Genomic DNA, 15,856 nt, shown 5'->3' with positions numbered 1-15,856 from the left:
TAAAAGTTCTTTTAAATTTTGACAGTTCTTGAAGGCCTGTCAGAATAAAAAAAAAGATGTTTTTCCTGGTGACGGAAGGACAGGTAGGAGGTCCCAGACTAGACTCTCTTGGAAAGGAGTTCCAGAGCCTAGGAGCAATAATCAAGAAAGCCCTCTCACAGGTCCTCACCAGATATGCCCTGTTGGGGATGGGACTGAGAGAAGAGCTTCTCCTGAGGATCTTAGCATCCTTCAGGTAGCCTAGACCCAAATCCTGACAATAACACAGAGCCATAGCCTCTCGGCTGTGGAATTCTGTCTATGACACAATTATCAGCTATTTCCTCTAACTATTCAAAGCAAAAGCATGCAATGGAGAAGTATGCCTCACCCAACAGGATGGAGTTGGGGACATGAAATTTATCAAAAGGAAATAGATAAAGAAAATTTGGACAGGAAGAGTAAGAAGAAAAGGGAAAAGACAAGTACTATGATCTGTAACAAACCCCTTCTTTCTAATATAAATGATGAATTATAGGGGAAAGAAAGAAAAATTTGGATGGATTGTTTTTTGCTTACTTCAGGCAACAAATATCTTGGACCTGTTGCATCTTCACCCATCTTTAAAAATATAAATCAGACCCAGGAACCCCCAGCAGTTCTTGCATCCCATCTCTTGAGTCCCCATGCACTTGGATACGGGCTTTGTTGAACTCATACACAGATGACAAAAATTGCCTTCTCATTTCCACCAACAGGGAGCATCTTACAAGAGGAGTTCTACTTGTGGATCCAAGCCATTGTGTTTAAATGATACATATTTTGCTTCCTATAAGGTTTGAGCATAGGACTACAACTGGAGACCAGGTTCTAATCCCTGCTCAGCCATGGAACCCCACTGTATGACTTTGGCAAATCACACTCTCTCAGCCTCAGAAGAAAGTAATGACAAATGCCCTCTGAACAAAATTTGCCAAGAAAACCCTGTGATAGGTTCACCTTGAGATTGGCATAAATCAGAAACAACTTGAAGATACACAGCAACAACAAACAAGGTTACACCCAAGACTAGGGTTGCCATAATTGTCCACTTTTACCAGGGACAAAATGTGGAACAAATTCAAGACCAAACTGTAGGACAACTGCAGGACAAAACTCAGCCCAAAATGTAGGACATTGAAGAAAAATGGTGGACCTTAAATGTCCTACATTTTGAGCTGAGTTTTGTCCTGCAGTTGCCCTACAGTTTGGTCTTGAATTTGTCCTACATTTTGTCCCTGGTAAAAGTGGACAATTATGGCAGCCCTACCCAAGACAGATATCCAATTAAGATATTCAACAGAATCCTGTGTGGCTTTTAAAAACTTTCTGTAAAAGCCTTAATGCTGGGTAGCACAAGTAAACCGAGTATTAGAGAATAGTGAAGTCAAGAAAGAAAGCTTGACAAACACTGGGCTAACTCCAGTGGAAGCACTCACAACAGTGTTGTTACTTTATTTCATAGTCCCTGCCTTCAACCTTTTCAAGCACTGAAAATCTGTTCTGGAGGGTTCCTTAGCCTCCAGTGGAAGTTTTTAAGGTGAACAGGGAGAGTGTTGCAGGAAGAAAGAGAAATTGCCCTTTCCTAATTCTGTGGTCACTGAATCTGAGGAAAAGAGAACAGGGAGGCAAAATCCTCAGGACTCGGATCTCTGGGGCCTGCATAATGAAACAAACAATGCATTACAAAATAAACTTTGGTATCTCAGCAAACCACAGAGTGTCCGTAATGGATGATACCAAATTTAAGGAGGAAAGCTTGATCATGCTTCTTGCCCCAGCCTAATTCCAGGTCTCAGCTCTCCTGCTGGTCTCAGAAGCAAGCCATGTTACTGGTGACTGTTGTTAAGGCCTTTTCCCTTTCAGAGCATTTCATTCCCAAGAAAGGATTTTTTGTCCCCAGCCTAGTCAGACTTTGTGGAGAAAGGTCAGGACTAGAGTAACAAAAAGAGCAGGGCAAAAGAAAATGTTCTTAATCTGTGAGTGAAAACTGAATGACTGCCTGGAGCTAATTTTTTATATGATATTTAGATCTAGGTCTTATAAAGATTATAAAATATAAAGAGAAAAAGATAAAATATAGAGAGAAAAAGACATGATGCAGAGTATATATTAATAATGATGGAATTAATAAGTTATAACAGTTTTATGCTTTCATTTTTATTTTACAGTATTTAGATTTCTTCTTTAAACTGATAAAGGTGCTTTGTCTGGAAGACAGAGAGCAGCTTTATAGCTACAGCTCAGAACTGCCTTTTAAATTTTGTTATCCCACTTCTACTGTCTCTTTGAGATCAGTGCCATGGACGATGAACCAGGCATACGATAACCATGGTGCTGTCAAACAGCTGCCACTAATAATAAACAAAAAGCCACATAAACCTTCCAAGAATCAGCCAATAATGAATACAGTTTGTAAAACTGCAATTTTAAGCTCAGTTACTGATAAGTCAGTTCCAGTTAAATCATGGGCATTTATTTCTCAGTAAACAGCAGTGGCAGCTGGTGGCTTCCTTGTCAGTGAGGCAGTGACTCTACTACAGGATTTACTCTGAACTTTAATGGGTTTATCGAAAGGGCTGAACTCTATCCTCAAAATGGGTTTAGAAGTCTGAACAATCTGCTAAAATCCAGAGCAGATTCATTGCCTCAGAGACATGGAGACCATCAGTTGCTTCTGGTGAACAGCATAAAGCAATGAATTTAAAATAGAATCAGGATCTACATGTCTTTCTACTTACAACACAGCTAGGCAAAACCTCACTGATTCTAATGAGAAAGTTGTAGTCCAAAAAATCTGGATCTATTTATTCAGAAATAAACCCCATTGTGTTTGGCAGGGCTTATTGTCAGGTAAGTGTGCACAGAATTTCAAAACAAAACAAATGCTAAAACCAGTGAAACTGAGCCATGCAATATTAACCATGCTTACTCAGATGCAAGCCCTGAGTTCAAAAAGACTTACTCTTGAGTAAACAACTTCAATTGCAGTTTTAATAATACAGTATTTTATTTTTATTGTGTGCTGTATTAAGCACAGGTCCTTGATACAAAGTTAACATTTTTTACCTCAAAAAGTCTCTGATCAGCATCATCGAAAGGTTTCCCATCAAGCCTATTCAGCACTTGAGCTACACCTTTAGACAGAGTCAGGAGACAGGGTTGGTTTTATGTATATATCCAACATAGATATGTATACCCACACACACACATTAAAAATCAAGAAATCCCATCATTAATAAAACATATCAATCTGAAGAAATGTAATCCATGAAATCTTATGTTGTAATAACTGGTTAGCCTTAAGGGAGCCCCAAGACTATTTTTCCTCCCTTTCTGATAAAAAAATACAAGCATTCTTATATAAACCAGTAATACCTTGAACGATATTTGTTAATTACCAACATAAAAAAATGCATGTTCATGTAGTGATTTCTAGCCTAATCTGCCTTTCTGTTCTTCCCTTCTTCCCTCACACACTGCAGTATGGATTGGAAGTCTTCAGGCAGCATCTTGTCTTTTTAAAAAATTTTGCCTGCAGAACTTTTATTAATTTTAGTACCTTACTGCAAGTACTACCACCACCATCAGTAATACAATTTTAAAATCATGCATATAATAAGCAGACAATAAACTCACTATTACCTTACTTTTCATAAATACTTCTGCCGAATGTTGATCCTCTAATCAATTATGTAATTTTATATTAGGAAGAACTATACTGAACCTTAATTTTCAAAACTACAAGAGGACCACAGATCAGTTGCATAGTATTATTAATGTTATTATTAAGTTTGTAAGAAAATATAAATGTAATATGAGGGTTTTTTAAAAAGTGAAATTCTGTATTAACAAAAATACTTTTATTTCTTAATGAGTGACATCTTACCAATTATCTGGTGACTGCTATTCCATATAGGGACACAAAGAACAGATCTTATATGAAAACCAGAAATCTGATCAGCCTAAAACATAAAAACAAGAACTTTAGTGATCAATATAGCATACAGCTTAGCATTCATCCAACATGTAAAAATTATTGGGTTCTATCCATTCTTGTCCATCCACCTGTAGAATTTAAACTGATGCTGAAACAGATTTTTCCTTCTTCCCCCTGGAATGTTCTGGAGACACCCCAAATCTGATCCCTAGCAGCAGAAGGGATCCACTCTATTTTGTTTCTGAATATTTTGTTTCTGAAGTGTCAGGTTAACTTGTCTTCCACAAGAAGGGAGACAGCACTCTGTTACTTTCAGCAGTTCTTTTACATAGCAACATAATATTTAGTAGGTTCAACCCCAAACTTACTTGAAAATACTGTACACCAAAACAAATGTAACAAATCAACAATACGATTTCCTAGATTATCTGGACAATTAAATACTTTCAGGAAGCTGGCCAGATAACACAGGCTGGGCTATAGAAGGCCAGTGTTGTAGATCAAGGACTGCAATGAGTTGGCAACCAGAAATATCAACAGTATAAAGAAGCCCTTACTTTTCAAGGAAGAACTTTAAAAAGCATGGCTACATTAGCCAAATGACCTGGTTTCCGCCTGTCCTTGTGTTGCCCTGTCTTTACGATGCAGCACCAAAGGGCTGATTCAACTGAGGATTGTCTTCACAATGTCAGGGCACTTGCGCAATGAATCCAGGCCAAACCTTCATTAAATCAGAATAAAAATCCCCTATCTTGTGTTCTGGATCTTCCCAGAAAATCCAGTTGGTTGTTTACTGAACATCCTGCTGTGTTATCCACTGCCAACACTACTTCCATAGATGAGTCCTTCCCACTGAGGTCACAGTGAGGCACCTAGCCATATGAATGATGCTACACACCTTGTTTCTGGCCTCAGCAGGAGAGACTTGTGCCAGCGGTGGCAGGTGGCACAGCGGTGTCCTGCCTGAACAGCCATCTCACGTTGCTCCATAATGTGCAGGTAATGGGGGGAATTCAGGACAGCTAAGGGGCCAGAATACCCTGGTATGCTCCCAGAGTATTCTGGCCAGTGTAGATCCACTGTAAGACATTTATAGGTCAATCTGAGCATAATAAGGCATAGCAATGTTATGCTCATGGGTCTTAAAGAAGTAGATGATGGATACAAGTTCAAATATTAAAAGCAGCCTGAAACTGTCACATAGGTAAAAGTGGCAATATTTCAAGACATATAAGACTTCATGAAAATAGGAAAGGCTTTTTCCCCTAATTTTTTTTTTAAAAAACATAGATGTTTTTGTATATCTTAGAAATAATCTATTAATTCTGAAATCAAGGAACACAATATGAAGGCAAACTGTATTATTTTTACAGACACCGTTCCTTGTACAGTGTTTTTGTAGTCCTAATGAAGTCAGCCTGTGCAGAAACTCAGGATTGCTGCCAACAGCTGCCAAATATTTGAAGAAATTAGTATGCATTGTATAGAATGACTGGCTCCTTCTCTGTTTTTTTTAACCAGCATGCTAAGACTTGTGTTTAGTCTTTAGTTGCATAAGGGTTTATTGAAATAAGAAGAGCTTTATTACTTTTTAAACTTTTGTATTATATATTATTTTATGTATTTTAACTTATGCCGTAAGTCACCTTGGACCACATACTGAGAGCAAGGCAGGTATGAATAAAATAAAAATAAATGAATAAACATACTGGAGACCTAGTTCAGCTCTGTATCTTTGAATCCTTAGGGTCAACATCAACTGGCACATCAGCTATAGCCTTTTTTGGGCAGGGATGGCTTTGCCACAGCAGTTAGTGATTTGTTAACTTCCTGCAGTGCAATATGCAATATGGTTCCAGACCAAATTCAAAGTAGTGGTGAATACAGACAGAGGGGGCCTTTGATATTTGAAGAAGCTTTCTCCCCATAAATACATCTGCCTAGGGACTGGGATCTTTTGAAGGGACTCTCACTGTGCCCTCCACCCCACCCAGATGGCAGCTATACACTGTCTGAGAAGATGGGTCCTTTTGTGCTGTGTCACCTGGGTTTTGGAACTTCCCCTTTGGAGGCCCTCTGTTCCAAAATGGGAGAATCAGGGTGCTTGTTTGTAAGGAATGACATAGAAGATTTTCAGATCAGTGCTTACTATGGGGTAAACACTGGTAAAATGCCACTCAAACATTTAGGAAATGTGTGTGTCTGAAAGACTGACGCGCTTCCTAAACATCAGGCAATCGTTGGCTAGCCTCCAGTGTCCCTGAATCATTCAAGGAGCAACAATTTCCTATGAACGGAAACTTTGTGGTGTTGTTGTTGCTGCAATTGTTGTATGTTGCCTTAAGGAGATGGAGATAAGACCAACAAATGCCAGAAATTAACAAGTAAAAACAACCAGAATATCAAAACTTTAGCAACAATTTGAATGTGGAGGAAGAAAGGCAGAGTGAAAAATGTGACAGCACATGCTACTGCACATTTCTTAGCTCTGTCTTACTTTAATGAGAGATGATGGCAATTGTTTATTAATACTACATTGTCTCGAAAAGCCATTCTTCCTGAAGTTTGACTTTGGAGATTAAATGTCTATGACAACTGGGTTAAAAATTAATTATCGCCTCTTCTGTGTCACTACATCATTTTTTCCTCTTCATAAATCAGGCCAGCAATTTTTGTTGCTGTATATTTTAAGTAAGCATGAAACAAAAATTAATTAGCTGCATTACATATTAATCAATACATGGCATATTTAAAATATGGCTATAAATGCAGTAAGAATATAGAGTATTTTACTTCTACGGATCTTTTTGCAAGAAATATTTCTAAGGCATTAGACGAACATTTTGAAAAGCTGGAAAAAAATGATGCTTGCAGTTTCTCCACTATTTGATACTGAGAGTTTATTTCAAATTTGACTTTAAAAAATAATTATAATGGCAAGTGTTCATTTATGATTTCCTACAAAATTGAGAGTCTGTAAAAGAGTCTGTAGCAGTTAGAACAATCCCCTGTATATTGTCCTGTGCTCTATGGAAGAGAAAGAAACTACAAATATGATAGACAAACGAAGGAAAGTATTGGAGATGGCTCTACCATCTGTGCCTCAGGTAGCACATGTTGAGAAGCAGCAGAGCCTCCTCCTAGTCTTCTTGAGCCTCCCATCCATTTCCTTTTTTTTTTTTTTTGGGGGGGGGGGGAGGAGAGAACTGAAGTGGTGCTATGCTGACTATCTTCAGCTAGCCGGTTGTCCTCAGACAGAATGAATGTCACTATGCAATCACTTGGGCTGAATTAAAACTCAACTGACAACCTAGAACATTTCTGTATATGGTATATATCAGTGGCTTTGCATTGTATATAGGAGATTTCAAGCAATAATTCATTTCCCCCCATGTCATAACTCCTCATGCTTTTTCAAAATAGGATTTCCACTCGGGATTTTCAGCATGTTTACAGTGCTGTCATTCACAGCACATCTACAGTACTGGGACCAACAGAATAACAATGCTAGGACTAAAGGGAATGTTGGCAATTGTGGCATATATTGTCATCATCAGTAGTGATCGAATAATGTTAAGTGTTAGATCATGAGCACTAAGAAACAGTGAGGTGGCAATGAAACGTGACCCCTTTATCTGTATCAACCAGGCAATTGTTTGGTTGAAAGCATCTTATTACTGTTGTGTCATGACTAAACCAAATGGAGCAAAGTTAATTCAGGAGACAGTTCTGTCCTGCATATGTTTTGCCATGCATCCTACCCATGAATAAAATCAGCATTCAGCCAACAGGATAACCATGACTAAAATCACAACTTAAGCTATATGAACTTAATCCAAGCTTCTATGAGTTTGGGCTTCAAAAGAATACAGGATTTATAATGATATAGGTCTTACTTCTGCATCAAAGCGAGGATCTTGATATGCATCACTGATGTTCACTGGGAGGCCCGTGGAGGCTACAAGTTCAGCAATGCTATTATTTATTAGCCAGTCTGAATAAGATGAAGATGGTTTCTCCAAACTGTCTTTGAAACTATCAGAAGGGCAGAGCAGAGGAAGAAAAGGGTATAGTCACTGTTGCTTGAAAGCCCATCTTCATAAATCTGGAAAGCATAGCCTTATATCAGGATTACTACAAAAATTCAAAGCAGCTCAACAGCATTAGGCACAGAATAATACATAGTTTTATTTATTGGCATGTGTCCAGTATTCATGTTTTTACAGAAAGTGGGGATACAATGAAGATGCATAACAAAGATCTTTCAGTAAATTTACAATACAGTAACATGGTTTTTTACTTATAATAAACATCACAAACAGCCAAATTCCTAAACCAGTTAAGATGGTATATGGATCCAACCCCATTTGCCCCAGTGTCTGGTCCAATGCCTGGGTCCAAGCCAAGTATTTTAGCTTAGCCTGTCTGTGGCTGAGACCAAGGCTATAAAGATGAATGCTCTGCTCAGGAGGAGGAAATGCAAATGAGCTGTGCAGTAAATGTGAGGGAAAATCAGCAATGTTATTTTAATGGTGTACATCAGAAGCAAATTTTTAAAATAAAAAAAACAAAAGAAGGTGTCTAATTGGTTTGAAAAGAATACCTTGCCTATCAGGACTTTATCACACAGGGGAAAATCGGGGAGAAAGTGGGGATTTAAATTGTCATTATACCATAAAAATTGCAAGATTGCAGTGAATATTTTCACACACACTGTGATTAAAGAGAACTTATCCCGGTAATAACCAGGTAATAACCAGCAACAAATCATTCATGAGATACTATAAGTTTCAGAACAGAGCACACAGAAAAAGAGAAAGGGATCTGCAACTAAACAGCTGGATCCACCAGCCACAGAAAACAGAATGGATTTAAGTTAGCTACATAATTCTCCAAACACTCATTCACAGAAGTTCTGGTTTAAAAGAAAAAGAAAAAAAACACCTATAAACAAACTGAGATAAGACTGCAATCCAATACAAACTTATTATGCAGTAAATACCACTGAACTCAATGGAGCTTACATCTAAGTAGACATGTACAGGATTGCACAGAACATGATTTTAAACCTCTCTCTCTTCTTCTAAGCCAGCAAGAAGCTGACGTCTAAAAATTACTATTCAAGCTGTTCTCAATGGAAGTAGCAAATTGTGTATTAATTGTGAGTATGGGCTTTGACAGCAACATAAAGGCTAAATGTAAAAAGATACAGCATTGTGGAAATTCAAGGTCTAGTTAAATGTTTAAAGATTTACTGTGGAGGCTTCATGTACAGGAGGGGGAAACTGCACAGCCCCGATTAAGATCTAGGCATTATTATTAGATGAAAATCTGATTAAATCAGCACTAGATTATGTGTGACAAGTATTAGGAGCAGCTAAATAAATTCAAGTTGACAAAACAAGAAGTCATTCAGGTGGAAGTTCTAAAAGTAGCCTAGCAACACTTCCAGTGATATTATTTCCTACTGCTGCTCTCTGGGGAAAAAGTCATCAAATTTGCAGAGGTAAATTTATTTATTTATTGGATTTATATCTTGCCTTTCTCCCAAAATTCAATCCCAGCACTGAGGTTCACTTAGTAAGGGCTCCACTCTGAAGTGAATGCCCAACTGGCACTGATGGGAACTGAGGATGGAACACCAACTGCAGTCCTTCTTCAGCCTGACCACAGTTACCAATCCTCAAATAACACTTGGCAATATGGTGTATTTGAACACTCCTTTGAAGAGCTGTTTGAATTTAAAATGCAGCAGCTAAGCTGATGTCTGGAGCTAATTATACAGACCATCCTGCCAGTTCTTCGCTGGCTTCCCAAGTGTTTCTGAGACTCAGAGTGCAATGACACAGCTCTAAGTGGCTTAAGGTTAATGTTATCCTAAGGACCCCCTTGAGATTGAGCAGTGAGATCAAGAAAGTGGTGACTCAGAAAGCAGCCTGTCCATCCTGGCTGGAGGTTTCTGGGAGCTGAGACCTAGAAGTGCTGGGTCCATAGTCTGAATGAGATTGAAAAGATATTCTCTGTAGGGTTGGTACACCTGCTTGTTTACTCTTATGCAATGGTTCTCAATCTTTGGTCCTTCAGAAGTTTTGGATTTCATCTCACAAAAGTCTCAGCCAGTTCAACCAATAATCAAGGGAAGTTGTCTACACTGACTGAAAAAATCAGTGCACATTTTCCTGGTCCACAATGACCCCCACAGTGACCCGTTAACACAACACACAAGAACAAACATAGTGAGGTGACATCAGGCCCAACTGGCCACACATTTCTTCTGGTGAACTCACTTCGCTTGACTGTGTTTTGCCTTTCCATCATGCATCAATCTATCAACCAATAGCTATTATTGTCAGTTTAACCCATCTTGCACTCTGACTGGATGCCTCTCCATCCAATTTCCTTTATCCTTTTGCCATTCCAGTGAGTGAGGGAAGGAATTTTAAATGCATGCACACATACACATGACATGGAAAGAAAGAAAAACTTTTATTCTTTTATATTTATAAATATTTATAAATATACTTAGAAAATATATTTTATTTATGGAAATGTCCAGCCATGAGATCAATGGTGAGAGATTAAATTGGACTAACTTCTCCCTCATCCTCTTTGCACCCAAGTGTTGCTTTTGTTTTCAGCCTTTTTATGCTTCTTCCTACACCAATCCCCTCCCCACCTGATCAGAAATAAGTTGTATCATCTTTGTTTTTAATTCAGTGGAGCAGCCTAGCAGGTGCATCCCTTCTCTCCCCCTCCACACTTATTCTTTTGCTCGCTTGTGCAGAGCTCTCACACATTCTTTCCCCATCAGCCGCATAAATACATTGAAGATTTCCACATGAGCAAGCAAGCGAATGATGGCAGGGACTGAGACTAGGGAGTGTGTGAGATGTCCACACAAACAAGTGAGCAAATGATTTGTGGAGAAGAGGGAATGTACACACCCCATTCACTGAAATAAAAACAAGTAGGGGGAAGAATAAAAAGAGTAAAAAACAAGTGTAACACTCAGGCAGTGGGAAGGAAGAAGGAGTAGGCAGCATGATCCAGTGGTCCCCAAACTGTGCTCTTTAAGGGATTTTGGACTTCAATTCCCAGAATCTCAGACTATTGGGCAACATGGCTGAGGCTTCTGGGAGCTGAAATGCAAAATCTCTTAAGGGTCACAGTTTGGGGACCACTGAGGCCCTCACTAATGATCTCATGGCTGAACATATAGTGAAGTAGAAAAATACGGTGACACACACCAGGCTTGCTGGATCCAAAACATCCTCCCACCCCAGCCCCACACTAAGGCTGCCTTGGAGCACCTGCCACACACAGGAAAATTCAGATTTTTAGTAAAACTTCAGGGTAAAAGGTGATTTTTTGAAACTGGATTAAATCTGTCTGAACTACATTGTGAATTTGCATTTCTCAGAATTTTCAGCATTAGGTAAATGGCTTTATTTGCTTGGTATTCATGATGTGATGTGTTATCTGTGGTGTAGTCATTTTTAATCCTATTGTCACATTAGTTGTATAGTTTTTATATACTATTATTAGTAAGCTTTCTTTCCAATTTTGGAGATGTCAGACATATCTTACATCAATACAAATAAATAAACAGAGACTAAAGAATAATTTCCAAATGCTACCATAACTCCTCTCACTAATGGCTCCCCGATGTTTGCTGTGCCTCTGTGGTGGGATTTTTTGTTTTTGCTTTGATTCTTTGCCTTGTTTTATTTGTGGAATTTGGCTTCCAGTTTAAAATAATAAATTGTATTAAATTTAAATAAAGGCAAAAGAGATTCAATAGATACTAATAGATACAAAGCCAAACTGGATTCAAAGCCATTTTGCTAATGGTTTTTCATGCCTCGGGGTCTACATTTACTTTGACATCAATACTTGAACCTCTCTTCAGTGAAATCAAAACCTTTCAATGTGCCAAAAGAGTATAAATGACACATAAAGACACATAAATGTGTTTTAGACCTTTCCCTATAGACTTTTCTTCTCCTGCCTTCAGATACAGTAATGACAAGGACAACCACGGACATGTTCTGTTATGGTATAGCAGAGGTGGAATCCATGCTAGTCACACAAAGAAATGGAGATGGATTCTGAGAGATGAAGTCCAAAAACCTGTGGAGGCTTCATGCTTCCCACCCTGGTGCCATATTGACATTTCTAGAGGCTGTTAACTTTGCTCCTTACAGCAACATAGGTGATTGATAGCTCCATACACCTAATTCATACTACTAGGGAAACATAGAAGTAATGGTTGTTGCAGCATGGATGCCGATTGTATCACCACCAGACCTTCCAAGCAAGGCTGAACAATTTCATTGGCTACCCAATACAGCCAAGTGCTCCACATACAATTAGTGGGATTCAGAATCAAAGGCTCGGTATTAGAATTATATGGAACTGAACCCCTGTTAGGGAAAAGAAGATATGGAGAGCAGAACAGTGGATGGAGAAGACGAGAAGATGAATGCCCCAGGGAAAATAGATGAGTGGGGGAAGAATTAAGCACCTTCTTTCTGCTACCACTGTTCTCTGCGAATTCCATCATCTTGTGCATGTTTCACAGAGAGGAAAAGTCAGTGGCTTGTTCTTCCCAAGGGATGCAGCTACAGAAATGGGCTTTACCTCCAAATAAGAATTCTACCCCCTCCAAATGAAATTTTCCTTCAGTCCCCAAATTTCTAGCATTTCATTAATTCAAAAGTTCAGTTGAGCATTTAGAAATACAGCCTAAGCATCCAAAGAAACGGGGCAGGCAAAGTTACCAAGTGAACATGAACTCAGCAAAGTTCTTACTGTTGTTGCTGTGTGCCTTGAAGTTGTTCCCGAGTTACAGCAACCTTTCTTAAGGAGATTTGTTCAGAGGGGATTTACCTTTGCCTTCCTCTGAGGCTGTGAGAGTGTTACTTGTCCAAGGTCACCCAGTGCATTTCCACGGTCAAGTGGGGATTCGAACGTCCCCAGTCACTCAAATCACTACACCACACTGGCCCATTAGAGTTCTAAGTGTGAACAATTTTCAATGTCAAATTTTCTACAATGAAATTTGGAGACTGAAGGAAAAGTGCACTGAGAGGGCAGAATTTTTCTTGGGGGAAACCTCATCCTCCCCAAGCTACACCCTTTTCCACCCTCTTTGTAACATGCAGAGGGATTAATTTGTAAATCTTGCATCCTGTGAACCACAACTTTGTTGGGCTTATTTCTAGATTTGTACTTCTTAAGGAAAGTCACCCAAGTGTTCAGTTGCTGAAGCAACTAATTCTACATTTTTGAGATGTGAGTGTGGGTTATTTAAGTCTTATAAATTATAACACAATCCCTTGAGAACAGTGTAATCATATCACTCAGTCCTCTGTAAATCCTCCATATCACCTCCCTATGTGTCATACACAATACTTGTTTGTTTTGAGTCGCAGTGCAAATAAATACAATGTGTGTATGCTAGAGGCAAAAATCAAATATAAAAGTTGTCAACCAGTCATCCTCTGTGAACCTGTATTATATTTTTTTTAACTGATGAGACAGCACTTTTCATGACAGCTTTATCCCTCTGTCTGAGTGGATGAGCATTCCCATGCTACAGTAGCATAGCAAGGGAAGGCACAGCCCCAGAAGTTTGAAAATTATAACATTTTGGAAAGGGGGGGGGGGAACCCACACAAGAATTTTAAAAATGAACTGATTAAAAAAAGAACAAACAAATATTAAAAAAATAGATGACAGAAACTAAGTAAGTATAGATCTTGTCCCCAGCCTGGATAAGAGACCTTTGGGAGCCGTCATAGCAGGGATATAAAAATATTCATTAATTACATCACAAATAATATCCAACAATATAATGTCACCATTGTGCTACTACATTCCACAGGGTAAGACACTGTTTTGTGTTGTATGGGGCGGGGGGAGTAGGATGTTAAATAAATAAATAAAAGTCACAAAACTAATATGTGGTTATTTGGGAATAGAAATGCACTTTTGCTGGTAGAACATAGTGGAATTTGAGTGTAGGACAAATGAAAGAAGACGACAAGATCAGAGCTTGGTAAAGTTATTTTTTTAGATTACAGCTCCCAGAATCCTCCAGTCAACATGAGAACTGCACAAACCCTGTAAAAGCTCAAACGAACATCTATTAACTGGAGGCAACCAATGAGAAACTAAGCAATGAACAGGGGAACAGAAAAGGTAATTAAACCAGTGGTGGACAAATGTGCAGTAGGGACAATTCTTCCAAATCACCACATTTTTTGGATGCTTTTGGTCCATTTTGGCCAATTTTCAGCTACATTTTAAATACATTTCAGGGTGGGTTGTGGTTTAGGGATACCTGACAGATTGAAAAATAAGAATGGACTGTGTTCAGATCAAGGGTTGCCCCACCCCTGATTTAAACCAACAAAGCAGTCTGAAATGAGATTTTTGAATATATATTTAGATCATCTATAACTGATCCTACATTAAAATGAGTTGCAATATAAAATGCAAAATCTAACCTGTTCTCTGTATCTGCGCTGCATTTTGGAGACATCAGCTCAAAGGATTTGGTAAATTTCACCACCTGTCAAGATTTTTCAAAAATGTAATGAGTTTCCATGTAATAGAAAATACATGTTTGGTGATAAACAATATCTACAAAACTGCTTCCTCCACTTACTACATAGAGTACACTCCTTCCACCCTAAATGAACACTCCTAAATTAATTTAAAGTGCCTTTACCATGTTATGATTGTTAATATACCACCATACAACCCTGAACACACCTAATTTTGTCTGATTTTGGAAGCTAAGTAGAGTGGAACCTAGTTAGTACTTGGATATGAGATTACCAAAGAATATCAGGGATTTTCAGGAAGGGCCAAAAAACTCTGGAGAGTTACTGCTGATGAGAGATGACAATGTGAACATAGATGGACACAGTCCTATGTACCAATAAAGACAAGAAGCCCATCTAGAAGGTACAATCCAAAAGTTAATGACTTTCCCCTTTGCATTCTTTAACAACATGAATGGTTCTCATAAAAAATCTGAATGGTGAAACAGGTTGATGAAAGAATAAATATTCCCCATCTCAACATATTTTAAAAGCCACATTCTTATCTATATACCATATATACTCATGTACAAGTCATCCTCATGTATAAGTCAAGGGATGTTTTCAGGGTCAAAATCCTGGATGTTGATATGATCCATGGATAAGTCAAGGGTAAAACTTAGTGGGCTATAAGGAAGGATGGAAAGGGGGAAATATCACTTCCATCCCTCCTTCTCCTTGTCTGGATCTCTCCCAACCGATTCCCAGGTGCTGGAGGAGAGGTTTTAACATCGGACTGAGAAAGGAAGCAAGTGGATTTAAATGGAGAGTTGTTTCAAGCAAGGTCTTGCAAAATGGACTGGAGACAGAAGCAAGTGGTTTTAAATGAAGAGTTTTTTCCATAGGAAGCAAGGTCTTGCAAAAGGGAATGGAGAGATGGTTTTAAATGGAGAGTTTTTTTTATAGGAAGCCAGGTCCTACAAAAGAGACCAGAGACAAGCAAGTGGATTTAAATGGAGAGGTTTTTCCATGTGAAGCCAAGGCTTGCAAAACAGACCAGAGAAAGAAACAAGTGGATTTAAATGGAGAAGTTTTTTGATAGGAAGCAAAGGCTTGAAAAACGGACCAGAGAGAGAAGCAAGTGGATTTAAAGGGAGAGGTTTGTCCATGGGAAGCCAAGGCTTGCCAAATGGACCAGAGAAAGAATCAAGTGGATTTAAAGGGAGAGGTTTTTCCATGGGAAGCCAAGGCTTGCAAAATGGCCCAGAGAAAGAAGCAAATGGATTTAAATGGGAAGTTTTTCCAATAGGAAGCAAAGGCTTGCAAAACAGACTGGAGGGGGAAGGAA

At 38.7% G+C, this 15,856-nt stretch overlaps 1 protein-coding gene across 1 annotated transcript in view; it reads right to left on the bottom strand.

Annotated features, from left to right (window-relative positions):
* The window catches only part of LOC149313712 (dual 3',5'-cyclic-AMP and -GMP phosphodiesterase 11A), a 169,407-nt gene that overhangs the window by 88,955 nt on the left and 64,596 nt on the right, over nt 1-15,856 (bottom strand). Inside the window, exons 4-7 of the mRNA XM_089523024.1 lie at nt 14,470-14,534; nt 7,855-7,993; nt 3,908-3,983; nt 3,088-3,155 (exon numbers count right to left, since the gene is read on the bottom strand). Of these exons, the coding sequence (XP_089379150.1) occupies nt 3,088-3,155; nt 3,908-3,983; nt 7,855-7,993; nt 14,470-14,534 (348 nt within the window). The remainder of the gene's footprint in view (nt 1-3,087; nt 3,156-3,907; nt 3,984-7,854; nt 7,994-14,469; nt 14,535-15,856) is intronic.

Source organism: Sceloporus occidentalis, unplaced genomic scaffold, assembly GCF_023333645.1.
Source record: "Sceloporus occidentalis isolate IW3139 unplaced genomic scaffold, rSceOcc1.0.p SCAF_4, whole genome shotgun sequence".
Lineage (NCBI taxonomy): Eukaryota > Metazoa > Chordata > Lepidosauria > Squamata > Phrynosomatidae > Sceloporus > Sceloporus occidentalis.
Note: the sequence above shows the minus strand (reverse complement) of the source record. Positions and strands in the feature narration are given on the sequence as shown.